The sequence below is a fragment of the Mastigoproctus giganteus genome, chromosome 9 (genome assembly GCF_048544385.1).
Source record: "Mastigoproctus giganteus isolate SK-2022 chromosome 9, ASM4854438v1, whole genome shotgun sequence".
Lineage (NCBI taxonomy): Eukaryota > Metazoa > Arthropoda > Arachnida > Uropygi > Thelyphonidae > Mastigoproctus > Mastigoproctus giganteus.
The window spans coordinates 200,490,077-200,506,892 of NC_143583.1; the positions used below are offsets into that span (position 1 = coordinate 200,490,077).

Here is a 16,816-nt window from a genome sequence, read left to right on the forward strand (position 1 = left end):
GCAATGATAAAATACGAGTATATTATCAAGTACGTTGCCAGTATGTATACGAGAATGATAGGTTATTTAAGAATTATTTGCCATTTCTTCATAACCAGTATAACAAAAACATGTTTACGTATAATGTGGTAACCATTTCAAGAAATGTCCAGTTCTGCAATTATGAATTGAGTTTGGAAACGAAACTTATAAATTAATAATTAATAAGGAATTGTTTGCTCTCTTCTCTTACTTGTTCCTTTGCCATAATGCATCAAAAATATTTCATTAACGTATCAATTTCATACCATAACCTGTTTATGGTTAACTGTATGTTTATAACCGGAAGGAATGTCTGTAGGCGTAGGTGGACAGCTACGACTGGTGTCGATCGCCCTATGACGTTGAATTTTGAGAGAGGGAGACAAATCATACGCATGGCAGGTCTTCCGTGAAAGTATAGTTTCTCAAGGTTTGCTGCGATAAGTTTCAGAAGAGGACTGCAAAAGGTAACACTGACTCCACGGTTTCCTGGTGTCAACCTTTACAGCAAGTGTCGTTTCCAGGAATGTGATACAAACTTTATAAATCTTATTTTTAGAAATATTTCACCATAATTGAAAGAACTTGCCACGATCACTGCTTAAGAGAGCTGTTTTTAGTTGGAATTGTAAATAGGAAAGACTATGGAAGTATGGAAGTTTTAATAAAGCAAAACCTAAAATGTCAAATTGAGCTTTTTTTCTGGGAATTCTTTTCACAATTTGTCAGCAACCTCTTGAATAGGGCGGCCATTATAATGAAAGACTCGAAAGAGATGTAAAAGGCAACGAGTCTGAATCACCGAATACACAGCTGCCAATTAAAGATCGTGAGAGGATGACGTCACAGTGACATAAACAGTCATTGCTAGATGACTGGAAGCGGCATATCAGAATTGAACAACTAGTCATGACGGGTGGAATGTGGTTTGTGGTAAGCGTGCCTTCGGAACGGCACGAGCAGGAAAAATGGGGAGATGATAGCAGCAGCGGTTCCAAAGTGAGGACAAATGCAGAGAGTGGTGAGTATCTGGAGAAGCATAAGGTTGTCTGAAAAGATAAGAAAATTCTGGTAATAATCTTTTGTTTACCAACTTTTTCATATTGTAGATCGGCGATTTTATTGATGAACGTGACTCTTGTATATTCAGTTTTATTTTTATTTATTTTACCTCTTTATTATTTCAGGAATTCCTTCCTTTATAATTGTTTTTTCTCTTTTTTTTTTGAAAACTTTTGTAAAGTTTACGTGAGACTGCATTTAGAGCCACATTATGCAAGCGTCTAGCAGTTTCTAATGCGTGCGAGTGAAATTCTTTAAATTGCACAGTAATTCTGGGCCATTGTCCCGTACTTCCTGAGAGACGCATGCTTCTTTGGTTGGTAATTTATAATGCACTAAGCGGAGGAGACTGATTTTGAGATGAATTTTTAACCAAATATAAAAGAGAAGAGAGATATTGTGTGAGAGTGTAAATAATGTAGTAAAATAAGAATCACCCAAATTTGATGGAGCTTTACAAGAGTGGACTGGTTTCGTTTATCATTTCTATAGGAATATAATACATCAGTATATGATAAGAGCATTTGCCAGGAACAAAATCATATTATTTCCTGTAAAAAAAATAATAAAGCATTACAGAAATTATCAATGCATGATTTGTTACTAACTGAACACAGTTTAGCCTTGATTTATCTCTGGAGTGTACTCCAACATTGAGTACACTCAAATGGAAATCCACTTTACATTACATTGCACTGTTAAACTAATACGCACAAAATGGAATTCAGCAAACTGCATATTACAGTGGAAAAGAATACAATCGTAGTCTTTTAATAATGACATTGTTCATTCACTATGCCCTCGTCGCTGGCAGAGTGGATATAAGCGCAATCCTTTCCATTTCCTGAGTTAGTTCCTATCTAGACAGGAGAAATTTCTGTCTTTCTACAGACATTGCTTCCACCAAGTTATTACTTTAATCGTTACATCCAGAATACAATAATCCAGTATACATCTTTATATATACTGGAAATATTTCATACTTCAAGTATGAAACTTCGTCATACTTCGTCAGTGGAACACAAGGCAACCGCTCAGCCGGATCTGACAGCTCAGTTATGTTTAATTCACAAGGTCACAAATGCCAATTATTCAATGGAAAAGAGCTTAATCAGATTGCTGTGGCATAGTCCTGGTAACCCTGGCTGGAGGAGGCTTGCATTGCATTACAAAGAAACAACAAATACAACAAGGCGACCTGCCTCACAAAATGAAATATCAATGCCATTGTGAAAAAGTCTACTCTTACTTTTTTTTTTGTTGAAAACTTGTAAAAAGACCGTTCTGTAACATATGGATGCAGTGATGGTATAATGGAGAATACTTGAAGTATGAAATATTTCCATGCCTTCTGCGTTGCAGATAATATGGAGTGCTCTGGCCGAAACATCAGAGAAGGAAATTGTCTTTCCGGTAGCGAATCCTCTTAGTCAGCTGCCTAATGCAAAGATTTCTTGTTTCTGTTTCGATAAATAAGAGTCTTAGCAACTGTTTGATTCATCCATATGCCTTTTTAGTTCGCTTTCTTAATTCAAAATTTCTTTTTTTCAATGTCGTGTATGTACAGCTGTTTTCGCTTTTGACTGAGAGGTCCAAAGTAGGACAAGTGGTCACATGTTTGCTTCGCAATACCGCTAGTTATATCTGGCTGAATACACTTACGTGTGATGCCCCTCTCTTATATAATCAGCGGCAATAATTTTTTTTCAACGGTTTTCCCAAATGTACTAAATTAATTCGTAAACAGTACCCGGCATACAACTACTTCATTATGGAAACGTAAAATACTACTCCCATGATAAGATACGAATGCAGCGAAGTGCCAGTTGAATATACAGTACAGGTAGCATGTCCGATGCTGTAAATGCACGTGCTTATTTAATTATATGGTGACAATACAAGTTGCCCCTGCGACCAGTCATGTGTATAGATAGAGAAGAAAGATATTGGAGAATAAGGGCTGTAACAGATTGGCCGTCTGCAGTTTACAGCTAATACATTTATGTGTGAAGAATTATAATTAATAATGGCTTAATTAGATTAATAATTTTAATATTATAATAATAAATATCATTATTTAACAGTGATGGAATAGCAAGATGACTGGAATCGAAGCAGAGAGAAAGCAAAAGCAAACGAATGATGACATGACAGTCATTATTATTATTATTATTATTACTAACCATGTAGTGCAAGGAAGCCTGAGGCTTATGCTGCACCAGCTAAAAAAAATTCCAAGGAGAGAGAGAGAGTGAGTCGGAAGTAGAAGAGAATCACCACGAAAGAGAAGAATGATGATATCCAGCTCAGGACCTTGGGTCCAAGCCCATACTCACCAGATGTGAGCCCCTGGGGTTATGGTAGATACGGAGTGCAGATAACAAGCTTATAAACCGTACCTACAGATGGAGCTCACGCTGATAATATACAATAGTATCTGAGAACGTCAAAGGTATTAAAAGAAAGCATACGACTATCGTGATTTGCTGAATGCAAATTAAGGCAACCGATAGGAATATTGTACGAATGGTTGTGTATGTATTGCTTATACAATTCTGTTGGGTTATGTGAATTCCTGAGAGTTTTTTTTACTGATGGTATGGTTTTTGCCCGAATACCAGTTCAGACGATTCTCTAGGAAAGTTATTACCATCATTTCCAACATATTGGCATAAATAGTATTTTGTCAGTCGAAATTTGGGATCCTGGGGCAAAGATAATTCGTGGAAGCCTTAAAAAAATATTCTTGTTATTATAAAATTCGAAGGCTGTTTGAAAAGTAAGTTTGAGGAGAAATCGTGCCCTGTCCAATAGTGAAACGTTTCATAAAAAGGCAAATATGCACTGTTTCTTTCTTTTCTTTTCTTTCTTTTTTTTTTTTTTTTTTTTGTTACGAGATCCTGTCTTTTGTTGATATTAAGCAACTAAACCAAAATGGTTGCCCTCCTTGAAACGTCCACAAATGAAGTGCGCCGAGTTATTTAATTTCTACATCCAGAGGGACTGAGCCAAGAATTACTTAGCCACTGCCAGCTAAGTGTGGTCCGACAGCCATTTCCAAGACAGAAGTCTGCGTTTAGTACAACCACTTCAAGGGATACTCCACTTGCCGCCTACACACGACAGTGGTTAAATCATTAATGATGGGAGGACCTTCCCCCTTCTGACTTTCATCTTTTCGGTCGGGCCTTTGAAGAAACACTGGCTGGGAACCAATTCAGGAATGACCATGAAATTAAACGGTCCATTGATGCTTAGTTGAATGGAAAATCTTATACAAATTTAAAGAGAGATTGGGTAAGGAACAGATGAAAAAAAACAAGGGAAGGATACATACAGGACTGTTTTTTAAAGACTGATGCTACGTATGTTTCTTGTCTAATGTCATTTTGCCATTATTGCCCAATAGGAATATTACATTCTATATCCGAATATTCAGTTTCAGCTAGACATAATCAATAAATTAACATTTTTATCTGGTTACTTCGTAATTCCTGAAATTTTGATATGAAAACTGATTCCTATTCTCTTCTCTATCTAAATATGAGCTTTCTTGCAGCTTAAAATGTTTATTTAAAACGTTGTATTTTTTGAAACTTTCAGATTTCCTTCTTTTTTAAAGAAAACTATAATTATTAGTCCATTTTTTCAAGTATTTATATAATGCATTATTTTAAGTAGATCGATGATTTCAGTGGTATTTAAGATGAGGGTGAGTTCTGATGTTGTTGGATTTTTTAGAGGATCAGTGACTTCATTTATAACTTGATTAAAGTTATATTCATTTATAACTTAAATGTATTCGTGAGTTTCATAGTATAACAACAAGATATGATATTCATTAAACCATGAAGAAATTTTGAAAGAATATAGTACAATAAGAATAAACGGTTGCATGTCCAGTAAAATGTTTATCCATACACAAATCTCTCTTCATCGTTTCAGTTCAGTGTTGAGTGGGATGGCAACCCACTCAACGCTGAACTGGCTCGGGCATGCACTACGACAGAAAAATATGAGATCCACCTTTTTGACAGGAGCACGTTGTTAATAAGCTATGAGCGCGTTATTAGTTATGAATAACTAATTCCCAGTTATTACCCATTAAATAGCGTAATTAGTTATTGAATAATAAGTAATTCCTGCTATTCACCAACATACAATATAATCGATTGATAGGGGTTTAGCGAAAGGCTTGCCTTTCTTCTAGGAGGAGGTTGAATCTAATACTTTCCAAGCTTGTTTTTACGCAGTATGAACAACTGCGTGAGTAGCACAGTGGTGTATCGTTACCGTCCTCCCCACACCGGGTGGAAAAGGCCCGAGTTCGAACCCGTCGATAACGCGAGGAACTTTTGTGGGGGGGGGGTTTCATTCCGTGGCTGAGTTAGTCTGTCTCAGGCGTAGATAGCAAGGATTTTTCCCCAGAAAAACTGGGGGTTTTCGTCCAGAAAACAGGCAAATGGATTAGAGAACACACCCAATTTACAGACACAGTACACATGAGTAGTTAGCATTAGCATTAGTAGAGGCGTACGATGCAAGAAAGCAAGCTTATGCAGCATCAGCCAAAAAAAACAAAAAAACAAAAAAAAAAAAAAAAGTCCTCCTATTTCACCCCACCATTCGTTCCAAATGCCTGTCCAGCTCAGCCTTAAATTTATTTAGGCTATTAGCTTCCACAACAAAAGATGGAAACCTGTTCCACCAATCAACTCGCTGGCTAAAGGCAAATTTCCGCACATCTATTCTACAACTATCTTTCCTCAATTTGAAACTGTGCCCCCTCAGGTTCTTAGTCTGAGCAAGAGGAAGAATCCCATCAGCATTCAGCTTGCTCAACCCATTCAAGGCCTTATACGCCTCAATCAGATCACCTCGCAGGTGCCTACTCTCCAGGCGCTGCAATTTGCAGAACTTAAGCCTTTCTTGGTAAGAGCATCCCTTTGTTACCCTCACCAATCTTGTTGCCCTTCTTTGTACTCGTTCTAGCAACTCTACATCCTTCCTAAAATGAGGCCTCCAGACCTGTACACAGTACTCTAGGTGTGGTCTGACCATTGCCTTGTATAACGGGATAATCACCTCCCTGTCCCTGCTAGTAAAATTCCTATATATCATTGACAAGATTCCATGATCTGCCCTGACAGCCCGTCTGCAATGCTCAGCGAACTTCATATTTGATTGCACAGTTACCCCCAGGTCTTTTTCACTTTCCACTTCCCCGCGTGTAGTACCACACAGTTGGTACGTTTCTCTTTGGCTATATGCAGTACTTTGCATTTGTCAATGTTAAACTTCAGTTGCCACTTCTCAGCCCATTTTCTCAACTTATCTAGATCCAGTTGGAGTAGCGTACTGTCTTTACTGTCATTAACAACCCTGCCAACCTTTGTATCATCTGCAAACTTGGACATTAAACCCGATATACCTTCATTAATATCATTGATAATTATACAAAACAACAATGGGCCCAACACCGAACCCTGGGGAACTCCACTTATAACATTTGTCCACGAAAGCAAAAGTTGAAAGCAAATTTCCATGTGATCCTAATATAACAGATTAGTATGAACAACTTTCTCTTTTTTGGTTCTTCTTTCAGGTTCCGGAACAACAGCAGAACGCAATACTACCACCCAGGTTTCTGTTCAAGAGAATAATGGCCAAACGGAAAAAGAAAAAACTGGAATGCCCATGGAGAAGGTAAGGTAGATAGTTAATCTGGTGTTTTTAAAAAAAACTGTTGTTATATTCACCAGTTTGAAATAAGATTATCTTATCTCCACATTCATTATTTTCCTTTTCTTTTTTCTTTAAGTTACTGGAAGAAGTGCTTAAGGAACTGGAAATACTAGATGCAGTGTGGACCGCACACAGGAAAGGAGACTATTACCAGGTGTGTACTTAAATATAATTTCCGGTGTGCAGTACAAGGCTGAACTGGTCCACTTGAAAAAGTGGGAATCCCGATGGGGAGACCCAGATTAATTTTGCAGTTTGACACTTAAGCAGTTATTTTTTTAGAGATGACAGCTAACTTTATTCTTCTAAACTCATTTAAAATTTCGTGACAGGTGTATTTTCCATGCCTTGCTGGCCTGCGGTGCGACTTAGTGATGACTACATTAGCTTCCAGAGGAATAGGATTAATCAGAGGATCAACTTTAGCGTGCGTATTCTCAATATGGAAAATTTATCATTTTATTCTTGTAAATAATAAAACTATGTTAGATAGCTCAGCAAAAACCTAGTTGAAGTTATTTTATTGTAAGGAATTCAATGCGATTTCCTAACTATAAATGGAAATTGGAGAAATAATGAGCACTTTAACCTGCGTGGAGTACTCTGCCTTTTAAGTTCTTAAATAATTACAGATTTCTTTTCGGACCTTTCGTGCTATTTCCTGTACCATTTCTTCAGTGAACTACTGTACAAGAGTGGTATAGGAAGTACCACAAAATGTCTTAAGTTGAGAATGATCTGTAATTCTTTAAGAAATTAAAGGCAGATTACATTCCACGCAGGTTTAAGGGCTCGCTATTTCAATTTTCAGTTCTTGATGTACACCGATGAGCCAAAACATTATGACCACCTACCTAATATGATGTTGGTCATCCACGTGCAGCCAAAACAGCTCGTACCCAGCGAGGCATGGACGCTACAAGATTTCTAAATGTGTCTTGTGGTATCTGGTACCAACATGTAACCAGCAGATCCTTTAACTCCTGTAAAGTCCGTGGTTGGGACGCTGCAGATCGGGGTTGCTGTTCCAACACAAACCACAGATGCTCGATGGGATTGATGTCTGGGGAATTTGGAGGCTAGGGCAATACCTGGAAATCTTCTCCATGTTCCTCTAACCAGTCTCGAACAATCCGGGCGGTGTGGCATGGCGCATTAGCCTCCTGAAAGACTGCACTGCCAGAGGGGAAGACCGTTGCCATGAAAGGGTGTACCTGGTCAGTAATAATGTTTAGGTAAAGCGTGTTTAGGGTCTAACGGCACCAGAGATTTCTCCCATCTCCGCGTAGTTTACATTGTCGTGTGTTACAGTACGCTGTAAAGGCCACAGATTTAAAAGTGTGTGGATATTGTTGAGTGTAGTGTCGTGTACCGTTGTTCATCTGGCCATTTAACCGCTGGACCCCTACTGAGGCCCAACGTTGGTCACATTAAGCCCCGTGCAGGCAGGCCAGGTACACCAGTATTTTGGCAGGTCCTGCCACCTAATTTCCTGAGATTTCAGTGACTAGGTCATTAAAAAAACGGGGGGGGGGTAGAGGTTGGGTCAACCCAAAAGAGTGTGGAATTAAGAATTTTGGGTGTAAGGCTAGGATAATTTTGACATGGGATGAATACTAGTTGGAAAGCAAGAGGGGGAGACTGAAGGTTGGGGGGAAGATAGAAGTATAGGGTCGATAGTGTAGATGACCCCAAAATCAGTGAGGCAAGCCCGTGCCCCACCAGAAGGAAAGAGGGGCAGCGGAGGAAGAGGAGACAAGGGGACCATCACATCCTCCCAGCCAGGAGAAAAGGGGAGAAACAGGGCCGTGCAAGGGAGCACGGGTTCAGGATCGCCACATGGCGTTGACAGTAATGCTGCGTGAAGTCAGTTGGTAGAGTCCAGTCCGAGAAGGTCAAATTCGAGTAGTGTCAATCATGGGACAGACAGGTCCCGTCAAGATGGTGGTATCATTTCAGTAGTGAGCTGCATGAAGTCATATTTGGGAGAGTCAGTCCGAGAAGGTCAAATCTGGGTAGTGTCAATCCTGGGACAGACAAGTTCCATCCAGGTAGTGGAGTCATTTCAGTGGTGAGTCAACTTGGTGGGAGTCGAAGCCGGAGCAGCAGTCATGGTAGATGGAGGTGATATTGAGGCTACATTGTAAAGGCACGATTATTGTGCAGAATGAAAGTCTTCACCGGGATTGCAGTATGCTGAAGCAATTAGTGATCTAGACACATGACTGGTTAGGCCACATCATCGTCTGGTTGAGTCTGATTCTGAGGTTGTGGCAGGGTTTTCCGCCTCTTGAAGAGGCCCTGAGCAAAGTTAGAAATGGTTGTATAGGTGCGGTGGTCTTCCAGGAGATGTCGCTCCTGGTCTCTTGGGATGAAATGGTTTTGTGCGATGAGAGAAGATCTACGGTCATCATATACACTGGTACGCAAAATTTAAGGACCAACACTATTTCTAAAGGTTACAACCACAAAATCTTTACTTAAGGTACTCTTTACTGATGAGAATAGATTCAGTTTCAGCAGCGATTCTGGACGTCAGCAAATCTGGGGAGAGGTTGGCAGACGATATCACCCCGCAAACATCACTGAAAGGGAACCGTTTCAGTACCGTTTTGTTTCCGTTGTTGTGTGGCTGTTGTTTCCTTCATCATTTCTGTACCTCACGAGGTTCCTTTGGTATGCTTTTCCCATATCCAGGCCACTCCTATGAGAAGCTACAGGTGAAAATCTGATTGGTCCTTAAATTTTGCACACCAGTGTAGTAGGCAGTCACAATATTTAGGTAAAAAAAAATAAATAAATAAAAAAAATCTGTTAATTGCGTGTGTTCTATGGTCGATTTGTCTGTTTTGCTGGACGGAAAACCTTGCTATCTACGCCCGAGACCGACTGGTAATCCAGCCACGGAGTGAAAAAAGCCCATTAAAGTTCCTCGCTTCATCGACGGGATTCGAACCCGGGCCTTTTCCACCCGGTGTGGGGAGGACGGTGACTATACCACTGTGCTACCCGCGCAGACATGATGTTTAAGTAAAGTGTATTTAGGGTCAGACAGCATCAGGTATTTCCCCCATCTCTGCATAGTTTACATTGTGTTGGAACAGTTCACTGTAAAGGCCAGAGATTTAAAAGAGTATGGATCTTGAGATGCTATTTAGGTAGGTGGTAGATGTCAGAGTGCCTGGCACATGGATCACTGGACCTATGGTATCCCAGCAGAACATCGCCCAAAGCATGGCACCGCCGCTACCAGCTTGTCCAGGCACCATCACTTGCCAAGGAAACGACGCACACGTATCCGGCCGTCCATATGGTGTAACAGGAAACGTGATTAATCGGACCAGACGACCTTCTTCCAATCACTCAAGGTCCAGTTTCGATGCTCGCGTGCCCATTGTAGGCGTGTCCCCAGTGAACCGTGGTTAGCATGGGCACTCGGAGTGGCATTCAGCTACGCAGCTCCATTTTCAGCAGGGTTCAATGTACTGTGTGTTGTGACACATTACTCCCATCACCAGCATTCCAATTACCGGTGAGTTGCGCCACAGTCGCCCTTCTGTTGCCCTGTACCATCTGGGAGAGCCTTCGCTCACCTCGAGCATTGATTAGCCGTGGTCATCCAACACCTCACCGGCGGTTCGTGGGTTTTCCCTCCTCGAGCCACTTTCGGTATGTAGTAACCACGACTGACTGTGAGCATCCCACCAGCCGTGCCGTTTAGGAATGCTCTGACCCAGTTGTCTGGCCATTACAATTTGGCCTTTGTCAAACTCGCTAAGTCCGGTGCCTTTGTCATCTGAAGAACAAGAGTAATACTAATTAACGGAACTCAGTATCAGGTGTTTTTTTATACCGTGTCCCGACCCGCGCACGCACCGTAGTTCACCTGCAGTTGCTTCGATTTGCATAGCGACTCGCTGGTCATAATGTTTTGGCTCATCGGTGTACCTGCGCACCATGCCACCAAAAGAATATTTAAGATTCATATGTTAGAAATGCCTGTTTGAAAATTCTATGCATTAAGTTTAGGCATTTACAAAATAGAAAGAATTCTTCACGATACACTAGAATATTTCTCACCAAAGAATAATAATCAATATAATTAGAGTGAACTAATTATGCTGGTCATAAAAAGTAATGAAAAAAAAAACTGTGAAACGTAAAAAAAATAAAAAACTTTTATTAGATTATGATATGTTAGTAGAGGCATTCGTTCTTAATAATACACAAAGACTGGACAAATTTCGACCGGAAATTACGTAGTATGCAGGTTGATGGCCAAAAATGGCGCTTACACCCACAGATATATTGCCTAATAAGGCTCTGTCATTCTCGTACAACAAAAGGGTATCACCTACTGATCATGCTGCATTTTGAATTGGCCAAAGTTCAGAGCTTCGTCTTCAGCATGAGGGTGTCTCATGATTACTATTGATGACTCCACACCATACCATTAAACCACCACCTCCAAACACTTATCTTTCTGCAATGTCAGAGGTGTGTTTCCATTATTTTAAATAGATTAAGCAGAATACCCGGAATGTGGATTATACAAACCATGTACAAAACTGCTAAAGAATGACTTACATTGAAGTGTCAATTAGCTCGCAATGAGACTGATTTCAATAATTCACCAAACTTAGTGTCCTGTGATGTTTATTAAGCTTAGACCTCTCTGAATAATAAATACTCGAAGTAATAATTTTTCACACGAAATTAATTTTATTTTAAAACGAATAACCGAGTAACATGTTGCAAGTTCTGTTTACAAATTCCGTTTTCCACTTTCTTCCTCTACTTGTTCAATAGGTGTAAATATTGACTTTCTTCAGTGTCAGAATGCATAGACAACTTTTTGCAGTATTACCACATACGATAATGAATCATGAATTACTACTTGCATTTCATTGGTGATTTCTTAAACGGAAGTTGGGCGTGGAGAGGTAGGGGGCGGGTGTTGATATTTAGAGGTAGGTAATTTTTATAAACTGCAGAAAAGAAAAACATTTTTCGGCTAACTGGTCGTATATTTTATTAAAGTTAAAAAAATCGCATTACACATAATTTCTTAATGATCTGTTTAGATTTAACTCGAATAATATTATTTATTAAAAATTGTTACTAATTAAAATAAGTTTTTCGCATTATTATTTTTCTCCTTTATTCATCTTGATTCAGGACCTGGGAAACTCAAATTTCTTAAACGGTATCCATTTTTTGAAGACTAAAGTTTTTCAAAGACCTTTTAGAAGGTAAAATGAGAAAGTGGATGTACAAGTATTTATAGTGAACTTAATTTATCTACTATAATTTCTTTACTGGCGCAATTCTAAGTTCATATTTTCAGTTGAGCTTCGATTACTGCCCATTTTGAATTAAAAAAAAAAAAAAGGAAACGCAGCATAAAAGTTTTTCCAAAAATATTGTCCAAAAAAAAACAAAACAATAAATAAATAAAATCCTTCCCATTTCACCCATCCTTTCACTCCAAATATTTGTCTAGTGCTATGAACTTATTAAAGTTGTTGACCTCCACTACACCAGATGGAAATTTGTTCCAACTATCAACCACCAGCTGGCTAAAGGCAAGTTTCCGCACATCTAATCTGCAATTGTCTTTCCTCAATTTCTGATGCTGATGGGAAGAATCCCATCAGCATTGAGCTTGCTGAAACTGTTCAAAGCCTTATACACCTCAATTAGATCACTTTGCAGGTGCCTAGTCTCCAAACGCTGCAATTTTCAGAACTTAAGCCTTTCTTGGTAACAGCAATCCTTTGTTCCACTCACCAATCTCGTTGCCCATCTCTAAACTCCTTCTAGCAGCTCTACTTCCTGAATGCAGTACTCAAGGTGGGGCCTAACAATTGCGTTATACAAGGGGACAATCACATCTTTATCCCTGCTAGCAAAATTCCTGTATATCATTGACAAGACACCATGAGCTACTTTTGCAGCCTGTCTGCACTGCTCAGAAAACTTCATATCTTATTGCACAATTATCCTCAGGTCCTTTTCATTCTTCACTACCCTGAGTGTAGTATCACCCAGTAAAAACACCGAATGAGTTTAATTCACAACAGGATTAAAATTTATTTGTTAAACTGCTGGTTCTTTGAGCCTTAAAAGAATCCTCTGAACTGCATGTTTGTACAGGTGGGATCTTAAATCAGCCAATTTGCTTTGGATAATTGTTTGCTGTCTTATAATAAGAAAATTAATCTCTTGTATTAATATATATATGTTACGCTATTTTATTTTAGAACATTTCCCTGTTCAGTGTTTTGTCGGGATGCCTTTATGGATAAATTCATGCTGGAGAGCAGCGAAGAAGTTTGTGAAGAATTGCCTAAGTCGCCTTTAGAATCAAGGAGGTAGGTAGTGCCATCTAGCGTCGCTTAGCGTAATTAGTTTGATTTTAAGAATTCTAACTGCAGTAGAATAATGTTATATAAAAGTTGCCAACTGTTTTTTTCCTACAGGTAGTAAATTTATTTTTTGTTGTTCAGTTGCATTAATATATAATTAATCTGCAAATTTAAGTCAGTGAACAAATTCAGCAAATATGATTCATATACAAATGCGTTGCAACTTCTGAAAATTTGAAAATTATCAACAAAAGATCCAAACAATTTACTTCAATGGAGCCTTAATCGATAATTTGGTTTTGTTTTTGTTGATTCAACTTTGGATAAACAATTTTTGTACTGACTTTCTCCCTGTAAATAGAAGTTTTTGTTATTGTTTGTTGGTTACCGTTTAAAAATTAATTCACTGCGTATTTTTCTGCTTTGTGTTTTTGAATCTCATTTTATAGGCACTGCTTTTTAACAGTTTTCTATTTTACATTAATTTCAATCTAATAAATCTCAATAATTTCTAATAGTATTTAAGAGATTGCTCTCATTTTTACGCGATAATTAATTAATCATAAGACGCACTTACACAAAGAATTAAAATTTATTTATAGTTTAAACTTGTACCTTTGAAATATCTTTGTATTCCTTTCAGTGAAAGCGAGAGTTCATCAGTAAAAAACAAATTCAACGTGAAAAAAGCATTCAAAAATTTCAAGTCCATGCAGAAGAAATTTTTACAGTCTGTGACCGCTCGACTAACCGTTGCTCAGGTCAGTAATTAACTCACTTTAATTCAAAATATTATCTTTATTTCGGTATATTAGAGCTTCATATAACACGAATTAGTTTTATCTGTCGGATGCTCTGTGGAAAACCGAAAATCAGCACATTAATCCCTAATTTTTAGTAATAAACGTTACTGATGCTGCAGATGAATGTTGTTGTTGTTGTAGTGGGGTTTTAGAAGCATCAGCAGCTAAGGCCATATTGCTCCGTATATACTGTCTGTCTGTAAATTGCATGTGTTCTGTGGTCGATTTTCTGTTTGTTGGATGAAGAACCCAGGTTTCGGGGAGAAACCACGCAACCCTCGCCTGAGACCGACTAATTCACCCAATCTATTAAAAAGGCCCATAAGAATTTCTTATGTCATCGACGGGACTCGAAATCAGGTCTTCTTCCAGGTGGTGTGGGAAGGATGGCGATTCTACAAACAGTGCTACCCACGAGGGCAGATAGACGCAGGACCAAACGATATTTATCAGATGAAGTTTGATATAGTTTATGATATAACACGTTATAGCTTCCTATAATGCACAGTTTCCTATTTCCAAATAAGAGCTTTTTGAAACATTTCAAGGGTTTGCATGTCAGGTTATGTTTTTTTCTTGAATCCAGTGGAAGAAGAAGAAGAATCCATAAATTATTGCAAGAATTCCACTCTTATGTGTACATTCTCGTAGACTGTCTCTTTTCATAAGACCTAATAAAATGAAATGAAGCAGAGTTAGGTTCGAAGATCTGTGGCCAACGTATTTGAGCAGCGTGACCAATCGGAGGATTCTCGTAACATTAAACGATTCTTTCATTTTTCGCAAAATGAAAGAAGAAAACTACAGTTTTCTTAAAAAATAATCGATGTTGAAAGCTGATTTCAACATCGATTCTCAGTGAATGTTGGGTGTGGTCTGACTGGGAAGATCAAATGATTGGGTCCTTTGTTTCTGCACAACGTCTAGCCGCTGATGATTATTTGAACTTCTTGAACGAACGATTTATTGCTTTTAATGTTCTCAGTTATTTTTCTTGCCTGCACCTCGAAACAGCTTTAACTCAGCAGCAGCTGCAAGTATGACAAATATTGTATTAACACTTGATATTACTTCCCGAATCACACTCTCCTTCCATTCCTAAAGTACTGTAGACAATCTTTGAAACGCCCTATATATTATTGTATATTAACATGCTTTATTTTGCTATGGATAGAGATTACGCCTCAATTGTTGTTCGTAGGTAGTCGAGGGAGTTCGAGCTGGATCCCAGATGACATTTGATTACATCATCTTTATTATAATTGCCAGGTACGTTAATCTGTTTATAAAGACGCCTCCTTGTTAATACCGAAGTTATGGTGGTTATTATTCATTCGTTTCACTCTTTCTTCTTTTCCAGCATGATCGCTGCCATAGGCTTGCTAGAAAATAGCACCGTCTCGATTGTGGCTTCAATGCTGATATCTCCTATAATGGTAAGTACCCTTTTCTGCCTCAGTACATCTTCAATCATTTCAGTTCGTGTGCCCCCTTCATTAGCAAGAATCTGTTCAAATAATTTATTACTCAATCTACTCAATCGTTCTCAATTTCATTCAACTACTTTTATACTAATTTCTCTTAACATTTATTTATTTAATACTTATTAAAATCTGTCCCGAATTTATTGAAAACTTGTACAGAACATTCATGCGGACGCACCTTCCTCCCAATCATAACGTGTCTTATTATTTTACTTCAACCCCCATCCTGCGAATAATGAGTTGCATTTTCTGTGTAGAAATGCATCCCCCTCTTCTTTACCTCGACAAAGATAGTCATGAATGACTTCAAAAGAGTCATTTTCCTGGCTCTTTATTTCCATTAAGAAATAACTATCAATTAATACACTGTTACCAGTACAAATGACCAAGGGCCGGGAAAAAGGTCCAGGTATATTTCAGATTACTTGTTTATATATCTTCCCAAATCATGAAGAATATAAAAAGTAAAATAAAATGTTAAGAACAACTGTAAAAGTAATTATTAAATAATACTTGTTTTAAAATCACAAAACAGTGTTTTAACGTTCCAGTTCTTTTATTGTTAGTGCAATAATAACAGTGCAAATGAACCTTGTCATGTCTTAGTGAATTTACTCTGCTTTTAGGGTCCAATTCTAGCTGCTACATTTGGAACCGTTATTCAAGACAAATCGCTAAGAAACCTTGGAATTAAAGCGGAGATTGTGGGACTTCTCTTGTGCCTGTTGTTTGGTAAGTGTAGACCATAATCGATAGATTAATTACTACTATCCATTGGTGTTCAGTCATTTAATTTTTAAACATATGAAATCAGATGCACGTCTAGCACGCCTGTCTAGCTCAGCCTTAAATTTTATTTAAGTTATCAACTTCCACAACAAGAGATGGAAGTTTGTTCCAACAATCAACCACCCGCTGGCTAAAGGCAAATTTCCACACATCTATTCTTCAACTGTCTTTCCTCAATTTGAATCTATGCCCCCTCAGGTTCGTAATCTGAGCAAGAGTAAGAATCCCATCAGCATTGAGCTTGCTCAACCCGTTCAAGGTCTTATACTCCTCAATCAGATCACTTCTCAGGTGCGTAGTCTCCAGGCGCTGCAATTTTCAGAACTTAAGCCTTTCTTGGTAAGAGCATCGCTTTGTTCCCCTCATCAATCTTGTTGGTCTTCTTTGTAATCTTACTGTTTCTAGATCAGTGGCTATACGCTGGGTCGACTCGTACTTGTAAGCATCCCTGGGACGATGCTTGGAACAAGTTGGGGCCCTAATTACCGCTAATTAATAAGGCGCCCTAATAGAGATACTTCAATGTTTTAGATTAGTGAAAAAC

At 38.5% G+C, this 16,816-nt stretch overlaps 1 protein-coding gene across 2 annotated transcripts in view; it reads left to right on the forward strand.

Annotated features, from left to right (window-relative positions):
• Positions 1 to 865: 865 nt before the first annotated feature.
• LOC150081021 (uncharacterized) overlaps positions 866 to 16,816 on the forward strand; it is a 49,180-nt gene continuing 33,229 nt past the window's right edge. For both annotated transcript variants that reach the window (XM_090382175.1, XM_090382177.1), the window contains exons 1-9: positions 866 to 1,042; positions 6,689 to 6,789; positions 6,905 to 6,982; positions 7,161 to 7,255; positions 13,092 to 13,202; positions 13,840 to 13,957; positions 15,201 to 15,268; positions 15,360 to 15,435; positions 16,110 to 16,215. In XM_090382175.1, coding sequence (XP_090238301.1) covers positions 931 to 1,042; positions 6,689 to 6,789; positions 6,905 to 6,982; positions 7,161 to 7,255; positions 13,092 to 13,202; positions 13,840 to 13,957; positions 15,201 to 15,268; positions 15,360 to 15,435; positions 16,110 to 16,215 — 865 coding nt within the window. In that variant the 5' untranslated portion in view covers positions 866 to 930. The remainder of the gene's footprint in view (positions 1,043 to 6,688; positions 6,790 to 6,904; positions 6,983 to 7,160; positions 7,256 to 13,091; positions 13,203 to 13,839; positions 13,958 to 15,200; positions 15,269 to 15,359; positions 15,436 to 16,109; positions 16,216 to 16,816) is intronic.